The sequence below is a fragment of the Myotis daubentonii genome, chromosome 18 (assembly GCF_963259705.1).
Source record: "Myotis daubentonii chromosome 18, mMyoDau2.1, whole genome shotgun sequence".
Lineage (NCBI taxonomy): Eukaryota > Metazoa > Chordata > Mammalia > Chiroptera > Vespertilionidae > Myotis > Myotis daubentonii.
This window is the reverse complement of record NC_081857.1, coordinates 16,399,261-16,418,739: the sequence shown is the minus strand read 5'-3', so window position 1 is coordinate 16,418,739 and position 19,479 is coordinate 16,399,261. Positions and strand designations below refer to the sequence as shown.

The window sequence follows — 19,479 nt, the reverse complement described above, 5'->3', positions numbered from 1 at the left end:
GAGGGCGAAAAAAGTTCTCCACTTTGTTCTGTTTCGGGCCTGACGAGTAAGCTCCAAGCCCTTATTTTGGGAGAAGGGTGGAACATGTTTAGATCGTTCATTTTTTGTTTTTTTGACAAATATGAAATTGTATGTCCTATTATTTTCCTGTCTAAACCTTCCTGCCTCCTTTCCATGGCTTCTGGATTAACCCCCTGTATGTTTTATTCTCTAATCCATGCAGTTTTAATTTTGTCAGTGTAATGCCTTTTCTTTTCCCTGAAACAAAGATGTGTGAGGTCAGCACCTGTGAGGGAGGGATGGGAGGGGACTCACCCAGGCTGTTCCGAAAAGCCTCTTTGTGGCCTGTTGCTTTTGGTCACAGAATGTTACCTGTCACATTTTAATGCCCATACGTTTTATGGTTTATAATACCCTCTCTTGGCCCCTGGATTTAGCTGTCTGTCCCAGATGAGTTAATTACAAATACCAGGTTATCCCCAGCCAAATAGCAAGATGGCTTGGTCTTCCTGCTTTTCTGAGTTGGTTATCCCTCCTTCATAGAGTAGAGGAGGAGAAAATGCCTTCCAAGCAAGATTGAGCAAGCATCAGCTGCCTCCTGATTCCTTGCGTTAGGGCCAGTGGACATCAGAGCCTGTGCGAGTGAATCTTCAAGGCAACCAGCACTCTTCCCTTGAGGACCAAGGGACCTTTCTTGGTCTTATTTCCAAACTGCACCGTATCAGATCATCTGTCCTTGGGGCTGAGTTTTACAGGCTATTAAGATGGTGGTGGTGGTGCTGGTGGGGATGGAAGTGGAGGTGGTGGAGGGGGTGGTGCTGGTGTGGATGGAAGTGGAGGTGGTGGAGGGGGTGGTGGTGTAGGTAGTATGATGGTGATGGTGGTGGCAGAGATGGAAGTGGAGGTGGTGGAGGTGATAGTGGTGATGATGACAATAATGAAAACAACAACAGCTCACCTGTATTTAGTGTTTACCATGTGCCAGCACTATTTTAGCAGTTTTCCAACTTGAGAAGCCTTTACAGTTAACTCTGTGGGAAGGGTCTTGTTAGCACCCTTGTGTAACACAGAGAAACAGGTGATGAAGGGATGGTAGAGCGCGGCTTCAGCAGGGGATTGTTCATAACATTATAAGATGATCATGCGTGGTCTTAAGAACTGTGTGCAGACATTGTGCTCAATGCTTTACATGCATGTCTTTAGGTGATCCGGGAGGTGGGTACTGCTTATACCCCATGTCAGTGCCCAGGACATATCACTAACCTGGGCAGGGCCACTGTGCCATTGGAGGAAAGCACCGTTATCCTTGTTTACAGGTGAAGAAACTAAGAGCAAGAGATGGCATAAATCCTACCGTTGGGCCACGATAGAGTTGAGAATACCAGTCGGGTTTAACTCTAGCCTCTATGTTTTCTCTGACACACTGGTCTGTATTTTAAATAGCACATCCCTGGCCAGTGTGCTCAGTGGTTGAGTGTTGACCCATGAACCAGGAGGTCACAGTTCTATTCCCAGTCAGGACACATGCCCGAGTTGTAGGCTCATTCCTTAATATGGGGTGTGCAGGAGGCAGCCGATCAATGATTCTCTCTCATCATTGATGTTTCTATCTCTCTCTCCCTCTTCCGTCCTCCCTTTGAAATAAAAGCATCTATAATAATAAAAGCATAATATGCTAATCAGACCGGGTCCCAGGTGCCGGAGGGAAGCCGGTGCCAACAGCCAGGGGAAGGAAGGCCTCTTCTTGCATGAATTTCATGCATTGGGCCTCTAGTATTAAAAACAAAATACAATAGCACATCAGTGGTACATGCCAACCAGGTTCTCCAGCTGCTGGTATCGAGTCTTTGGGAAAATCTACAGGGGGCTGAGCCCTTTGCTGTCTCCTGTACCTGCGCACGGGCAGCGAGGGAATGCTCCTTGGGTGCAGGAATGGGGAAACACCCAAGGGAAGCGCCCCATCTCAGGACCTTGTGCTTCTCTCTTCTTGCAGAAGGTGGACGTGCCCGTGATGCTGCGGCTCCTCCGGGAGCAGAGGATGTTCATGATCCAGACCGTCGCTCAGTACAAGTTCGTCTACCAGGTCCTCATTCAGTTCCTCCAAAACTCCAGGCTCATTTAGCCCCCGGGCCCAGCCCCTGGGAGAGGGACCCAGCTCCATCTTGCAGATGGGGAGGCACTCCACGCAAAGCCTGCTCCCCCAGCAGGGCACGGGTGGCCGGAGCCGGCAGGACACGGGCTCCCGCGTCACGGGAGCCAAGATTCTTCATCAACATCATGTATTATTTTATATGAGATAATTTATTTTTTCCCCCTTGGGAATAACTTGTGTGAATCATTGTAATTGCAGTTTTCACAGTAATGTAGTGCTTCTCATTTGAACCACATTTTGACCGATCTGCATTGTAACACGTTGGTAGGGAAAGGTCGCCTGGTGGACCATTTGGGGGACAGAGGCAGAAGGGAACACATCTCTGGTGAAGTTGCAGCCAGATGGGTAACCAACCCTGAAATTCATCAGCTTAATTGCTCATGTCCAAATCAAAGATGGCAAGAAAATGAATTTATCCTAAAATGTAAAGATTAGGGCCCAGACCTTTTTTTCTGAGGGAAAAAAATGCTCTTCTTTTATATTTTGGGCTTGGGAGCCTTGGTGGACAGGATGATTCCTCCCTGCTTCCTTCTGTCCTCATCTTCAGTAGTCTTCCCCCAGTCCCTCCTCCAACCTTGAGTGACAGCCGGAGCAGCCAGAGGAAAGGCTGCATTTACAGTGGAGTAATCCTTGCCCAGGCTGAATGGGGAGCTTTGTTTGCCTTCTCGACCACCCGTTAATCTGGGCTCTGGAGCTTGTGTTTCCTTGCCGGGGGGCCGCACCCTCAGTATTTGCAGCTTCTCCTCATTTGCTCGGTGGGTGCCAGGCTGGTGGCCTTGGAGGCCCTGGGCCAGGCCGTCTGTGCAGCGCGGCTTCTTGCCTGATTGAGAGAAGCTAATGGACCAGAGCGAGAAGAGAAAGGAGACAGGAAGGCTCTTGATCCTGTGTTTGTTTAGGATGGGTGTGCTGGACGGGGGCCTGAGGGTCAAGGTGCTGGGGGGTATTCTGTCCGTCCATGAGCCACCAAGTCATTGGAAAGGTTATACAGGAGACATCTGAGAAAGCTGATGGGGGCTCTCTGACACTCAGCAGGGGCCCTGGCCAGGAGCCACACCAAGTGTGACCCCGCTGTGCTGGTGCCGTCTCTAGACTTTGGTCTGTGAGAGTAAAACTCAGCCCACTCGGTCCTGGCCCCCACGACGAACGTGGTGGAGTTCATCTCGCACAGAGCCCCGTGGTGGTCCCTCCTTTCTCCCTACAACTCACTCTGGTCATTTGTGGTGTCAGCGCTGCCTTCAGTGAAGCTCGGTCCTCACTTTGTCTCTTCCTGGCCTTCACTGGTCCCTGTGCTTCGGAATTTCTTAGGTTAGTACACAGATATTCCACGCACTTTCCATCTTGCTGAATTTCGGGGGATTTTCTTCTCTAGTTTTTCCTGAATGTAACTTTTAAATTGTTTTGTTCTCGGAATTGATCACCGTGGTGTTCTACCAGGCCTTCTCCCACTGCTGCTTTCATTTTCTTTTTTATCTGTTCTTGGGCTGAAAATACAAGGAAAGAAGGCATCAGATCAACCAGGAAGAAGAGTGTGCCTCTGTAACTTCGGTCACCGCACACCAACGGACGGGTGTGGACACAGGTCCCCAGGAACTGCTCTGGCTTAGGAATCAATTCAGTTCCACATCTGGCCAGATGGTATGATTTTTTCTCTTCGTTAGACTCAGAGTCTCTGGTGATGGAGGGCCTTCTGTCTTCTACCCCAAGGTCTAAAGAATCGGTCAAGGAGTCTAATCACTTCAGCTGAGCTCTGTAGGTTCTGGGATTTGGGTCTATATTCTGAAAAAAGAAAGCTGTTAGCACGCCATGTGTTTTCAGCGGAACAGAGCTCACAGCCCTCACTCGGGCGCTCAGGACTTGGATCATCCACAGGCAGAGAGGTATTGGTTTCCTTTCCTTAGACACAGTCCATCCTTGGGATATTCTGCTGTGAGGGACGTCAAACAATTGCCTGCTTTATTGTTTGATGGACTGCCAGTATGTCTCTTTCATCTCGTGGGCCCCAGCGTGGGTGCCATTGACAGGTCTCGTGTGGGCAGCCCGTAGATCTGTCTCTTTGCGCTCATCACTCACGGTCCCCTCTTCAACCCGTCCGCTGTTGCCACCTTGTGCTCCAGGAGTATTCGTGAATGCAGGAAATAAATGGGTTTAATATCCAATTTCCTAGCCAAAGTTTATGTTGAAACCCAAAGGCAAACAATGAAAGTTATGCCCCATCTTTCCTTTTGAAAAACAAGGGCTTTGGGTCCTTCAGCACATTTTGCATTCCTTTTCACATCCCCAGCAAATGCCAGCCCCTCTCCTGTTCAATTAGCGGCCGCCACTTAAAGTTCTTCCAGCGGCATCTGCATAATCATTGCCCAGAGATGCTTTGTATCTGGGAAGCCTGCCAAGGAATAAACCTTGAAGCAAAGTGTATTAAATTAGTTATCTAGTTAGAGCTTTTGGAATGAGTTCCTGATGATGTACCAAGTCTGAAGCAGGGGCTGTCGGAGTCTGTTGCTGCGGTTTGGGTTTGAAAAGAGAAAATTAAAAAATGTCTCAACAACAAAGCCCTCAAACACACGCAGGCCTCTGGTTTTGAAGTTCTCCGGGTGAAATGTTTCGTTTCTCTAATCCACACTCATTTGGATGCATCGGCCCCGTGTTTGTCCTTGTTCAGTACGGTCGCTGGATTGTGGGGGTGGAGCCTGATGTCTTCTTCCTGGAGCTGAGCTGAGCCTGTGAGCTTCATGGGTTTCTCCAAGGAGACACCACCTTTCAGTAGCATTTCCACTGATAGACACCTCTTTCCCCGGACAGGAAGTATCACACATTGATTTCTTCATAGGACAATAAAGAGGAATGGGCTCCTCCCCTCCAGTGGAGGGTAGCAGTAAGATCAGGAAGGGGAAAACTTCTCCACATGGAATACTTAGACTTCCGAGGAGCCCCAATACAGGTCATCTCACTTTTATACTTTTTGTGGTCCTAGATTGAGAAGAGGAACTACATTTTTAACTGTAATGAATGCCACTGTTTGCCTAGGGAGTCACTTGTCCATCTCGGCTCCTTCCGTGTGGGCTGCTCTCTGAGATTTGACCACAGGCTCGCCCAGTGCTCACCTCACCTTCATCCTGTTTGCTCTCAGCTTCTGGGGTTCAGTTATAAGCTCCAGTGGGTACTGCAGGTCAGCGTTTTTATCCAGTTGCTTCCTTTTCTGATCTTTCCCCGCTTACCATAGGTTGACCCAGATGACATTTCCAATGGTTGGACCATATTTTACTTATAATAACATGGACCAACCTAGTCTGTAGAATGTTTCTTCCCCCAACATAGTATAGATCCCAACACACCCTATGGCATTTTTTTCAAACAAGTGCTGTAGCTCACGGAGGCCCGTGCAGTGGGCAGCGTGGCCCTGCGTGGGCGTGCCGTCTTGCTCTGGTGATTCTCGCCTCACTCGGTGAGTGGGCCATCTCGTGGGGCCTGGGAGTCACTGCAGAGATGTTAGCACATGTTGATTCTGATGGGCGGGCTTGGCCATCAGGCGCATCATCCTGGGGTTTTCTGCTGCCGTCTTTTCTGGATGTGCAATCAGTGTTAGCTGTCCTCAGCCCGGTGGTTAGGGAACGTGATGTTCGACCCCCAAAGGTGGCCTGTCAGAACACAGAATGTTTTCTAATCTCTCTCCGACTTCCAATGTGTGTTTGGCAGGGGAAGTGGGTACAGTTATTCTTTTGGGGCAGATGTGTCAACCACTTGGGTTGGGAGGCAGGTGCAGGGAGCTTAGATTCAAGGGTTGGGATTGGATCAGACCTATGTTCATCTACCCCTCATTCCACCTCTGTGTCAGGGATGGTGGGCTCCTGGTGTAGGACATTTCCAGAGGCACCAAATGGTCACTGTCGGGCTCTTAGGCTGGCCCTTTGTGGGAATTCAGCTTTCTCTTGTTTTACCAAAGATTCTGCCGCTGCTGTTTTGTATCGTTGCCTGTGGTTTTTATCAGACACTTCTCATGCTCTTCGGTAGTGATTCCATTTTGTGAGCAATGCAACAACCCACCTAGCCCCACCTCCAAGGGGAGAAGTTGGGGTTTTCCGTGGACACTGAACACATGTCCCAGTGGCCCACAGCTCTGTGACTGACAAACTAGTTGGCCCTGTGGGGTGGAAATCGCTAGGGCGCTCCGTTGTGTGTGACACTTCCCTTGAGCTCTGAGCGAGAAAGCAGAATGGTTCTTGTCTTTGCCTGTTTCTAAGACTCTGGGGGGGCTAAAGGCCTTAGTGACCATTGGTTGCAAGTAGCAGCAAGGTGCCTGGGAGAAATGTGAGCTGTGTCCATTCCAATTCAGCCAACCCATAAACCCAAGTGGGTGAGCATTTTTATCCAGATAAGACCACCTTTCTTATCTTTTCCAGCTTAATGCATCTGCATGTTGCTCTCAAGGCCAAACTAAAAGGTTCTCTGTAAAAATGCCCATGAGCCTGGGATTGTGTGGTCTGGTGCCGTCAAGGGGAGGATGTACATCAGTTCCTCCTGCTCACCGCTTCCGCCTGCCCTCCCATTCTGACAGCAGATTCAAGGCCACTGCACTGTAAGGCCGCAGGGCTGGAGCTGAAGTGCAGCCCAAAATTGACAAGCAGCTGCGCAGAAGTCACTGCTCCTTCCGCCACACTTTGGGCCCTCAGGATCATTCTTTCCAGAAAGTGCCGTAAGCTTGCCCGGAGCGGAGCTAGGAAGGGGAAGAAGAGGGGGGAGGCTTTTAGATCAGCCCTGAAGTTGTTGCCAAAACATTCGCAAATAATTTTCTGGACCCGAGAATGTCTGTCCTGCTCCCTTCCTCCCTTTCTGTGCGGCCAGACACCATGCGGTGGCCTCCCTGGGGAAGGCGGGCGGCCACGCTGGCGTCTGTTTCACCCTTGTGTGTGGTTTTAAACCACGTCTTCAGGGTTGGCATAGCGCTTGATGGTGTCATGGGTTCTGGTGGTGCCCGTGTTTGCTGCTCAGGAATCCGGCCTCCCCTCGCCTGCTGGTAGCTGATGCCTTCCTGGCAGTCCTATGAGCAGGGGGCTCTGCTCCTCCGTGCGGCTCCCGGCGTTGGCAATCGCAGCTCCCGGGCATCTTCATGCCTCTTTCCTGCCCTTTATGCAAGTCGTGTTTATGATCAGGGCCCCAGAACTGGGAGGTGTCAGGACAGTGACTGCAGTTGTTCCTTGTCTTGTTGGGGGCCTGGGTGGGACTATCTTGTGACGTCACCCTCTTCATTCCAAGAGCACCTCACTCACCCAGGGCTGTGCTGACCTCGCCTTGCTCTCCACTAGCGCACCATTTCTTCCCCTTCCCTGTCAGGGTGACCCCTACCAAATGGTTTCATCTGTCATAGAGAACCACTCTTAAACCTCTCCAAACGATGTAATTAGGAAACAGGATTTTAATTTTTAAAAGTTACGTAGTTTCAAGGAGTATAAGATCCGACAGGTGGAAATAACCAGAATGGAAACAGCTAGGAAGCTGTCAGCAGCCAGGACGCTGCCCTACCCACCCACTCTTTCCCCCTGGGCGATGCCCCCACTCAGCACGAGAGATGAAAGCCAGGATGGATTCGGTTGCCGGCCCTGTTTACAGTGATGATTGCCGCAGCGCCCGCTGTTCCTTTCAAAGTAACCTACATGGATTCCCAGCGGCTGCACTTGGCACATGGTGTGTGTGGCCCGATGAGTTTGTTTCTAGCTTCCTCCTGCACCCACGCGCCCTCCATCCTAGCCAGAATCAGGGACGGCGCCCGGCTCCTCAGGCTCTTCCACAGAATGTATTTATGATCTGTTATCCAGGGAGGGGCAGGGCACGCTGCTCATCCACTCTCTAGCTTACCCCGTTCTTCTTCCCCAACCTCCAGGGCAATGCACAGGCCTCCTCACCTGACAGTTTCTAGGAGAAAGCTGCCAAGATCGGATTGGGGTCTGTGTGTGCGCTGGGGTGGTGCTGTTTTGCTGAAATCTCAGGAATCCTGCTTTGAGTTTAGGGAGGTGGCTCTCAGGGCCGGGGTGCCCAGCGTTCTGGCACTTCTCAGGGGCCTCCCTCCTCCCTCGACTGCAGGGTAGCTAATTAGTCACCTCGGCCAAGAGCTGAAAGCTGTCACTCAGAGCCATTTATTTTTCCCAACTTGAACGTCGTAAAATGTTATCGCCGTTCCCTTTCACTGAACTTCCTTGCCACTGCTTGGGATCTTCAAAATCCATGAACTCGATCCTTTCAGGTCTGAGGTTCCTCTTCAGTAGAGATGGTTCCCTGGGATTTCCTTTGTTCCTCTAATTAATAGCTCACTCCTTTGAGGAGTTGTAAGTGGAAAAAGAAAGGGTTACATATGCAGATGACTATTGACTCTATAACCTTGTGTAACTTGTGTTGCTTCAAATAACAGTCTTATCTAGTTTGTTTCACTGAACTGTTGTTCTGCGACTTCAGTATTTTGATGCTTTCCTTGGTCTGTGTTTTATAAAATGTTGTGTATTGTGGTATCATCCAAACCACTTGACAGTGAATAGGTTTCAAGTCCAAAGGATGTATAGACAGCTTAGAAACGAGTTGGTTCTGAAGGTTCGTGGGTCGGCCCACAGAAGCCTGGCTTGCAGCGCAGCTGAACTCTCGGGTTGGGTCAGCCAGAGCTGATTGGCTATCATTATTTCCAGGGCTGACCTGGAAATTTAGCCACCTGATAGGTTGTTGCTGTGAGAAACCCATTCCGGGTTGGGACTTGGGATCCTGAGTTGCCACCTTACAAATGGAAGTCCAGTCTACCACCATCTTGTAAGGGGAGAGAGGGAGTGAGACGTTCCTAGGACATTCCCTAAGTGGGGAAGTGGTTTATCAATATTCATGTCGGCTCGACTTTGTTACAGACTCCCTCTCAACTTAATAATATTAAAAGCCTTAAATAAAACTATGCATGCTATCCTACGCTTTTTTTATATCAGTAAATAAGCTTATGCTTGGCAGTTTTGTACACAGTTATGCGGTGTATAAAACTGACTTTTGACAGTATTTTTTGCACTGTTTCCTATCGGTTTTTATAACGTCTTATTTACATTATACCGGTCCTAGTTGCTATTGTGTATGTTCTCACTGCCCGTGTCATGGCTGTGAAATGTTTCATATGTGCCTTTACAAATGTGAGATCTTTATTCTAACCTTTTTTTTTATAAAAGATATCTATTGATTTACATATGCAATAAACTTGTTTCTTTTTCCAGAGAAAAACAGTTGCATTTTCTCTCTTCCGTACTATGTGTGTTCACTTTAGTTGAAAGCAGCCATCTCGTCGAGGGTTATTTTCACGAGCACAAGGGCCTGGGAACATCTACTTTTCAGTTTCCTAACACCCACTTATTTCTGCCCACGTTTTATTCCTGTGTAACGTGATCACACGAAATAAGTAGTTTGACATTTTCCAGAGTTGTCACTGTTAGAAAAAATATCTGACCGGGATGATCGCTAGGCAGATGGAGTGAAGAAGGCACAGAAACAGACCCCCTTCTCACAAGTGGGCGCCTTGTCCCTTCCCCCAACTGTCCTTTACTCAGATCCCAGCCGTGCACCTGCAAAAGGCAGACACCAGGCTGCCAGACAAGACCCAACTTTTAGTTTTTGTCTTTCAGCGTTATTAAGAGCACAACTCATCGCTAGCTTCAAGGCGGCGGCCCCACCCTTATTATTTCCAGCCCATCAGCTGCCATAGATGCACACGATGAAGCCCTGGTGATGAGGGCCGACCCTATGGGGCTTTGGTACATAACAGGGCACAGCACCACGGCTGGGAATGACCCACGTACAGCCCTGGCACCAGACCAGCTACTGTTCACCTACACAGGTCCCAGCGTGCTTCACATGATGCAAATGAGAAGACGGTCAGCGAAGGTGGAAGGGGATGGCAAATGTCTCATTCAACGGACAGATCTCTGTATATGTTGACTGTGACAACAATACGATTCTAGTTCTTGAGAGAAAAGCCACATACTATTTTTAAAAGATGATAATAGGCAAAATGCCAATGAAAATGGAGAGAAGTCCGGTAGATGGCAAACCACAATACAAAGCCATTATAACCAAAACAGCCTAGATGGCAAAAGAATAGGTACACACACTGATCCGTTTTCTCTCTCATGGACTGAGTAAATAGCCTCAGTTTATTTTCTTTGGTTGATAAACAGAAAAAGTGGTTTTATATAATTTAGAAAACACTAGTAGACCTCTGTTTATCTCCAAACAGAGCAGGAGAAGAAACTTTTTAAAAAAAATGTAGAACAAAAGATAAATATTAAATACAAATTTGCAGTAAAATGACAAAAACGGGCTCAAACATGCCTATTTTCTGATTTTTACATTTTATTTTCTTTAATAAAAATAAATGGGGAGAACTTGTCAGACTTACCAGTCACGAAACATAATGGAAGAAAAGCTCATTCATAGTAGCGATGGAAACATGAAATCTAGGTGTTAAGGGGGATCTGTAGGACCTACATAAACATAACTAAACCCTTTGAGGCACAACATAGACAAATTGGTAAACACTACATGCTTGGATAGAAGAGGTCATTTCTCTGTATCACTGACTCCAAAGCAATTCTAGTAAATATCACAATAGCATTTTTGGAGAGGGGGGGTGGGGAAAGGCCAAGAGAGGACTCTCAAGTACTTTGGAGGGTTAAACATGGGATAATGGTCAGAAAAATTCAAGAGAACACAACAGATTAGCTCCAGTAGATACTGAAAGTTTTAGCGTGCAACAAAAATCAAGAGTATTTTACTGGCAAATCAATGGGATGAAATAGTACAGAAATAAACCGAAGTCTTATGGAATGGGAATATTTCACGTCAGCAGGGGAAAATAAACCATTCAATAAATGATGCTGGCATACGTAGCTAGCAATTGTGAACATTAAAAATTTTAAATAGTACCATCAGAACTCTTTCTATTAACACAATTGCAGATAGAGCAAAGACTTACATTTTAAAAAATGGTTTTCTTTCTTTTCTTCATTTAAAGATGCAATCTGCTTGGGTTCAGAAGTGTCATGAGAAATAAAGTGAATGGCCCTGGCTGGTGTTTCTCAGTGGCTGAGCATCATCCCATGCACCTAAAAGGCCACTCGTCAATTCTGGGTTCAGGCACATGCCTGGGTTGTGGGCTTGATCCCCAGTAGGGGGCGTGCAGGAGGCAGCCAAATGATGTTTCTTTCACATTGATGTCTCTCTCTCCCTTCCTCTCTCTTTCAAATCAATAAAAACACTTTTAAAAAATAAAGTTAATGGACAACCAGAGGAACCATTGTCAGTACAGGACAAAGAGCTAATATCCCAATACACATTGAGCTCTTATAAATTATATTAAAAGACATGAAGAGCAAAATCGGCAACTGCCATAAATAACAACTCAGAGAAGAAACAATTCCTAGGTTTCAGAAAAAGTACCCAATCTCATTAATAAATGCATGTAAAACAAAGTATTTCATACAGTGGATTGGCAAAAAAAAAAGTTTTTAATAGTACTGTTAGGAGGGTAGAGGGAAACAAATACTACAAATATTATATCCTACTGGTACCGGATAGTTTTTTAGGAAAAAATGTGGCAACAGATACTCCAAAAGTTGATATGGAACCACAAAAGACCCCAAATAGCTGCAGCAATCTTGAGAAAGAAGAACAAAGTAGGAGAGATCACAATACCAGATATCAAACCATAATACAAAGCCATTATAACCAAAAACAGCCTGGTACTGGCACAAGAACAGGCACAAGACCAATGGAATGGAACAGAGACCCCCAAAATTGACCCACACCATTATGGTCAATTAATACTTGACAAAAGAGGCAAGAACATACAATAAAGACAGTCTCTTCAACAAATGGTACTGGGAAAACTGGACAGACACATGCAAAAAGATGAAACTAAACCAACTTACTAGTACACCATACAAAAAAAAACCTCAAGATGGATAAAAGACTTAAATGTAAGGCATGAAACCATAAAAGTCTTAGAGGAGAACATAGGCAGTAAAATCTCAGACATCTTTATAGCAATGTTTACGGGTACATCTCCTAGGACAGTAGTTGGCAAACTGCGGCTCGCGAGCCACTTGCGGCTCTTTGGCCCCTTGAGTGTGGCTCTTCCACAAAATACCATGTGCAGGCGTGCACGTACAGTGCGACTGAAACTTCGTGGCCCAGGCGCAGAAGTCAGTGTGCGGGTGTGCACATACAGTGCGACTGAAAGTTCGTGGCCCATGCGCAGAAGTCGGTATTTTGTGGAAGAGCCACACTCAAGGGGACAAAGAGCCGCATGTGGCTCGCGAGCCGCAGTTTGCCGACCACTGTCCTAGGGCAAAGGAAACTAAGGAGAAAATAAACAAATGGAGCTACATCAATATAAAAAGCTTCTGCACAGCAAATAAACCATCAACAAAACAAGAAAGCCCACTGCACAGGAGAACATATGATACACCCGATAAGGGGTTAATATCCAAAGTACATAAAGTACTCGTACAACTTAACAGACAATCCAATTTAAGAAATGGGTTGAAGACCTGAATAAACATTTCTCCAATGAGGACATACAAATGGCCTAGAGTAGTGGTTCTCAACCTTGGCTGCACATTAGAATCACCTAGGAATCTTCTTAAAATCCTGATTTCTGGGCCTCCTCTTTCAGAAATCCTGTTACTTTGTTATGAGCTGGGGCCACAACATCAGTAACAAAGAAACAGGATTTCTGGAGGAAGAGGCCCAGAAATCAGGATTTTAAAAAGATTCCCAGGTGATTGTAATGTGCAGCCAAGGTTGAGAACCACTGGCCTAGAGCAGCCATGGGCAAACTATGGCCCGCGGGCCGGATCCGGCCCATTTGAAATGAATAAAACTAAAAAAAAAAAAAAAAAAAGACCGTACCCTTTTATGTAATGATGTTTACTTTGAATTTACATTAGTTCACACAAACACTCCATCCATGCTTTTGTTCCGGCCCTCCGGTCCAGTTTAAGAACCCATTGTGGCCCTCCAGTGAAAAAGTTTGCCCACCCCTGGCCTAGAGACATATTAAAAAATTCTCAGTCACTAATGATCAGAGAAATGCAAATTAAAACCACCTCACACCTGTCAGAATGGCTATCACCAACGAATCAACAAACAACAAGTGCTGGCAAGGATGTGGAGAAAAGGCAACCCTGGTACACTGCTGGTGGGAATGCAGACTGGTGCAGCCACTGTGGAAAACAGTATGGCATTTCCTCAAAAAAATAAAAAATGGAACTTCGTTTGACGACTCAGTGATCCCAGTTCTGGAAATATATCCTAAAAACCCCAAAACACCATTCAGAAAGAATATACGCACTCCTATGTTCATAACGGCGTTATTTACAATAGCTAAGATTTGGAAACAGCCCAAGTGCCCATCAGTAGATGAGTGGATAAAAAAGCTGTAGGACATTTACACTATGGAATACTATGCACCTGTGAAAAAAGAGGGGCCTCTTACCCTTTGGGACAACATGGATGGACCTGGAAAATATTATGCTCACTGAAATAAGCCAATTGAAGAAAGACAAATAAATATCACATGACCTCACTTATTCGTGGAATCTAATGAACAAAATGAACTGACCAACAAAATAAGACCTGAAGCATGTAGGCATGGAACAGACTGACATACCTTGATGTGGGGTTGGGGGGGACAAGAATTTATATGCTTATATGCATAGCCAATGGACATGGACAATAGGGTAATGAAGACCTGGGAAGGGGCTGGGTAGGGCTGGACGGAGGGATGTGAAGGGGAGAGGGATGAGAGGTATCTGTAATACTATACAATAAAAAGTACATTAAAAAATAAATAAAATGGTCAGATTCCTCCCCTACCCCTGAAATAAAAATGTGGCAGTATTTATTCCACATAAATGTTTCCGCTATTTGATTCTGAAATCCCACTTCTAGGAATTCCCCAAAATGCTACCTACCACACACGTCAGCAAAGTTATTAGTCTAAGAGTGTTCAATGTGGCATTGTTTATAATAACAGCAAAGTGGAAAAACCACAGGTCCATAGCGAGGAGAACGGCTGAGTAAATTACAACATGCACATTCTTCTGCCTCTTACAAGAATGGGGCAAATCTGCAGAAGCTAAAATGGAAAGAGGTCCTTGTTGTTGAGTCAGAGATGACAAAATACGTCAGTGCCATTCTGCCTTGGTTTCTCGAAATCTACTTATATGGAGATGGAAAAATTGGGATCACATACGCAAACTGCTCACAGTGGTTTCCCCTGGGGAGTGGGACTGGTGTGGGAGAAGAAACTGAGCACTTGTTTCAGATCCCTTTGTTTTATTTTAAATTTATTGAACAATGATGACTTTTATAAAACGCCAAGATGGTGGGCTACGCTTATTTTAGGCTTAGCTACAGAGTAAATTAGCTTTATTAAAACCCTACGCTACCCAGAAGCAGGACCATGCCTTCCTCAGATCTCTACACTCCAGAGCTAGGCGGACTGTTTCGCATATAGTAGGTGTTCAATAAACACCTTATTGCGCTTGACTGGACAAGAGAATGCATCCCACCTGCTGGGCCCACTGTGTGCCGTGAACTGTGTGTGAGAGATGCGTGTGGGTGTGTGGAGATAAGGAAGGAAAGATAACACAGCAGGTTTATGGCTGCTCAAGCCATTTGCATGATCATGCATATAAAAAAGCTGGCGTCAACTCCATCAGGCTTCAGTATTACCTAATGGGGAAGTTCCTCTTTGGATTACGGGAAACATCCCTGCGCCTGGCACAGGCCTGGTTCTGGGTCTGCGCTTCCGCAGCGGTTGCTAACAAACAATCCCCAGGTTGCTACCTTCTGGGCCGTGGGGAAGCTGGATTCCTGCTGGCCGTGCGCTCGGGGAGAGACCAGTGTTTGCTCAACAACACCGAGTTGGTAAGGAAAAATTCTTTTCCTTCTTAAGCTTTCCCTGGAGTGTTTCCAGACAAGGAGAGGACTGCACAGACCAATGAACAGAAGGAGAGATGGAAAGTCTGCTTTCAGGCAGATGAGGAAAGAGCCAGGAAAGAGAAGCACATGTGAAACACCTGTATGCATTGAAGGGCGACCAGGTACCGGATGCAAGAATTGACACAGACGCAGGCTCCTGTCAGGGACACCCAGCTCACTTAATTGTTCCCCCTCACGGGTACCTTTATCCTTTCCCCTTTTAATTTAACTATTTATTTTGCTTTGCTTTAAAAGATTTTTTTCAATTACAATTGACATTCAATGTTATATTAGTTTCAGGTGCACAGGATGGTGGTCAGCCATCTACCTGGCACCATACATAGCTACTGCAATATTATTGACTATATTCCTTATGCTGGACCTGGAGAGTTATGCAGACTGTTTTGCATATAGTAGGTGTTCACTAAATGTCTTATTGCACTTGACTGGACAAGAGAATGCGTCCTACTTGCTCGCCTCACTGAGTGCCGTGAACTGTGTGAGATGCATGTGGGTGTGTGGACAAGAGGAAGGAAAGATGACATAGCAGTACAGAGAGGAACTTTACCTCCCCATGACATCTGTAACTGCCAAATTGTACTTAGTCCCTTCATCTGTTCCACAGGCACCTTTTTTCCCTTCCTGCATCTTCCCTCTTTCTTCCTCCAAAGGCACCGAACCCCGAAAGCAACTTCAGGCTAAAGTGGCCACCTGACCCACCTCCTAGGGGAGGCCTGGCTCACTGACTGACACAGGACAGCGGTGACCTGTCCACTCCACGATGGGGCTCCCCCACCTCTCTGAAGTCCTCCCCACTGACAAAAGGAAGCACAAACTCCAAGTAGTATTCCCTTTTTTATTCTCTCTCATCATTCAGGTTTGTTCACATTAAAATAACAGGCATGAAGGGCAAAAAATAATCACATTTTTCAAAACTCAACCTGTCCAAAGTATCATATGTGAAATCATGCCATCATCTCTTAGGGGGAAAAGCATTAAAAAATGACTGTGATCTTAATGTTAAAATTAAGACCAATTCCAAGTGAGCCATGTGGAAGGTTTAAGTGCAACCCGTGTTTTCATGGCAATGACTTTACAGAAATGCAGGCGTGATGTACATGATTTGAAATAATCAAATCCTTGAAGGTTTCTGCATGAGCACTTAAATAAAAACTGCCACACTGGCATCGTTTCAGTGGCTTTCAATTTCCTGTTTGATCTCAGAAATGTACGGATGATCTTTGCCGTGAGCCACTTCCATGATCGCCATGGCCTAGGAGAGAGAGACAAAGAGGGGGTAAGAGCCCAAAGCCCATCCCCTCGCACCTGCACCTGGGCTGACTTGAATTCAGCTGGACTTCTCTGCTTTAAGCCTGTGCTCTGCTCCAGCATCTGCTCCAAAAGTCGGGGAAAAGGCCCTGGCAGGGTGGCTCAGTAGGTTGGAGCGACATCCCGTACACCAAAAGGTTGTGGGTTCTATTTCTAGTCAGGGCACATACCTAGGTTTCAGGTTAGATCCTAGGTTGGGGCACATAGGGGAGACAACTGATTGATGTTTCTCTCTCACTCCCTCTCCTGTCCTCTCCCTCTGAAATCAATAAAAACATATCCTCAGGCCCTAGCTGGTTCGGCTCAGTGGATAGAGCATCAGCCTGCAGACTGAAGGGTCAAGGGCACATGCCCGGGTCGCAGGCTCCATCCCCAGTGGGGGGTGTGCAGGAGGCAGCCAATCAGTGATTCTCTCTCATCACTGATGTCTCTCTCTCTCTCCCTCTTCCTTCCTCTCTGAAATCAAAAACATATTTTTTAAAAATTAAATAAAAACCACACACATATCCTCAGGTGAGGATTTTGAAAAAGGACAAGATTAGCTAGTAACCAAAGAGTCACCCAGTTTCTACCACTGCAATAGCTGAAGAAACGATACAGAGAAATGGATTGCATGACATTTTTTTGCCCCAATATTCTAAGATTTGAGTAAAAAAATGCTTTAGGGATGCATTTGGCTACAGTCAGCCAAGTAAACAGCTATGCTGGAACAGAAAAGTCACAGTGAACTTTACATCAAACCTGTTTGATTTTAAGGTTACATTACTAATCTGTAAGACATGACGAAATCATTTTTCCCTTTCAAAAAGTTCATGCTTTCCTCTTAATACATATTCTTAAAAAAAAACCCAAACAAACCTAAAAATCGCTGCAAGTTTCACTTTGGCAGTTAGAGAGAATGTATTAAATAAGGTTCTTTTAGAGCGAAGCGATATCAAGTACAAAAGTCTCCAGTGGCTCCAATGCTTCCTAGCTGTGTGGCCTTGGGCAATTTACTTAACCACTCTGTGCCTCTCAGAGTTAATGCACATCAAGTGTTTGGAATAGTGCCTGGCATATAGAGAGAATATATTGAATAAGAATTTATTTTGCTCCTTTGTACTCAACCATATTACTCATAGAAAAACTCAAATTACTCCCATTCTCCCAAGTGGGATTTTTGATGGCCTGTGACTATGACAGCATTCTTTCTACTGTTCCACTCTGTTCCTAGATCCCAAACCAATAGGAGGCAGGCCAAGGAAGAGTGCAGGCCATTTGGGATCACCCGTCGGGGTTTTTTTTAGGAATCACCTGTTAGATGCCTCGCCTCACCCTCCGCATTCCTTTCATGACTCAGGATCCTTGCTCAAATCTACCCTACCCTTCTTTGACCTTGTACTTAATTACCTACCAGCCCATTGCAATTGTGACCTAACAGGTTAATTTCCCCCCAAGTAACTAAGGCGATAAACAGACAAATTCACTGGTTTAAAAAAGGAAAATGTTATACTTAACTCACACTCCAAGCCTGGCGGGGCCCTGACTCCCATGTTCCCCAATAGTCTGGGAAGGTTTGGAGAATCTGGGAAGGTTTGGGGCATCTGGGCTAGTTGGTGGCCCCAACTTTTACAAACATTCTCCGACAGGAGTACACAGGCTGTCCCAAAGGTTTCATGTTATCAATTCTACATAAACGACCAGGACAGTCTATGGTACACTTGCACTGCCGTGAGGTGGGCTCGGGCTCGGCCTCTCCCACGGGCAGCACAGGGCCGCTGTCAGACGCTGGGTGGCCGGCGGAGGCTGCCCAGGGTCCTGGTTTCCTGGTTTCCCTGCCTGCTAGTCACAACATGAGTGGAGGGAGCTGAAGCCTTCGACTCAGAAAGGCCCGTTTACATCAAGGCCCCAGCACATACCTGAGGCTAATTACTTAACCTGTTCGCATCTCAATTTCTTCATCAGAAATATCTCATTTTCGTGAGAATTAAAAGAAAAGCCACATGTCAGGGTCCTGGGATGGAACTGACCTACCTGGTGGCCTCTGCCCACGGCACAGAACAGGCAGTGTGGTCTCCCAGGTGTGGGCTGAGCCTCCCATCCCAGCCGACCCCTCCCCACGTGTGCACCCCTCGGCACAGGAGGGCCTGGACGCCAACTAGCAAAGGCTCAATTATTCCCCCCCATCTGCCGAACCCACACCGCCCACTGCCATGGCCAGAGGGGGGTCAAGAGCCTCGCGAGGGATGAAGAAAGGATGCTGAGGAGGCCGGGCGGGGACGAGAAGCCGAGCCTCGGGTCTCAGACGTACCTTCCGCAGGGCTTTCTCTCCGGCAGCTCGGTTCTCCAGGCCCATGTACAGCCTTCCCAGCTTCAGCCACATGGAGGCCACGTTGAGGGAGTACAGCGGGTAATGCTTGCTGGAAGGGGAGAAGAGACAACAGGCCGCCATGTCAGAGGACGCCGGGCAGCCCACAGGCCGTGCACAGGCTGCGTGGCTGCTGAGCTGGTGGTGCCACACCCCACGGAAGCCACGCCCCTCCCACCCGGCAGGTGTGGGCGGAGACTGTGGATGGTCAGCCCCGGGGATCACCTGGAGGCACATACAGTCTGTGTGTTTCTGAAAAGCTACATAAGAAACTGCGGGAGAAATTCTATACAAAAAATAGTTACAAACAAGACATTCAATCCCCATCAGATTTTTGTTTTAGGTGCACCCACAGCAGGGTATTGGGAAACCATCTTTTCGGGTAAATTCCCTATAATGAGGGCATGAGGCCTGTCCCCTCCTATTAAAGAGAGAGTATACTTAAAGACATACACACACTGATATGCCTCGAGACCCCAGCTTTGAATCACCCTCTATACCAAAACTCTAAGCCAGCGGTTCTCAACCTGTGGGTCGCGACCCCTTTGGCGGTCGAACGACCCTTTCGCAGGGGTCGCCTAAGACCATCCTGCATATCAGATATTTACATGACGATTCACAACAGTAGCAACAGTACAGTTATGAAGTAGCAACG

At 46.9% G+C, this 19,479-nt stretch overlaps 2 protein-coding genes across 7 annotated transcripts in view; one reads left to right on the top strand and one right to left on the bottom strand.

The window, feature by feature from the left end:
- PTPN14 (protein tyrosine phosphatase non-receptor type 14) overlaps nt 1-9,388 on the top strand; it is a 148,976-nt gene extending 139,588 nt beyond the window's left edge. For all 6 annotated transcript variants that reach the window (XM_059674933.1, XM_059674927.1, XM_059674932.1 and 3 more), the window contains one exon: nt 1,994-9,388. In XM_059674933.1, coding sequence (XP_059530916.1) covers nt 1,994-2,122 — 129 coding nt within the window. In that variant the 3' untranslated portion in view covers nt 2,123-9,388. The remainder of the gene's footprint in view (nt 1-1,993) is intronic.
- A 6,602-nt stretch (nt 9,389-15,990) lies between these two features.
- SMYD2 (SET and MYND domain containing 2) overlaps nt 15,991-19,479 on the bottom strand; it is a 52,543-nt gene continuing 49,054 nt past the window's right edge. The window contains exons 11-12 of the mRNA XM_059674996.1: nt 18,768-18,876; nt 15,991-16,421 (exon numbers count right to left, since the gene is read on the bottom strand). Coding sequence (XP_059530979.1) covers nt 16,341-16,421; nt 18,768-18,876 — 190 coding nt within the window. The 3' untranslated portion in view covers nt 15,991-16,340. The remainder of the gene's footprint in view (nt 16,422-18,767; nt 18,877-19,479) is intronic.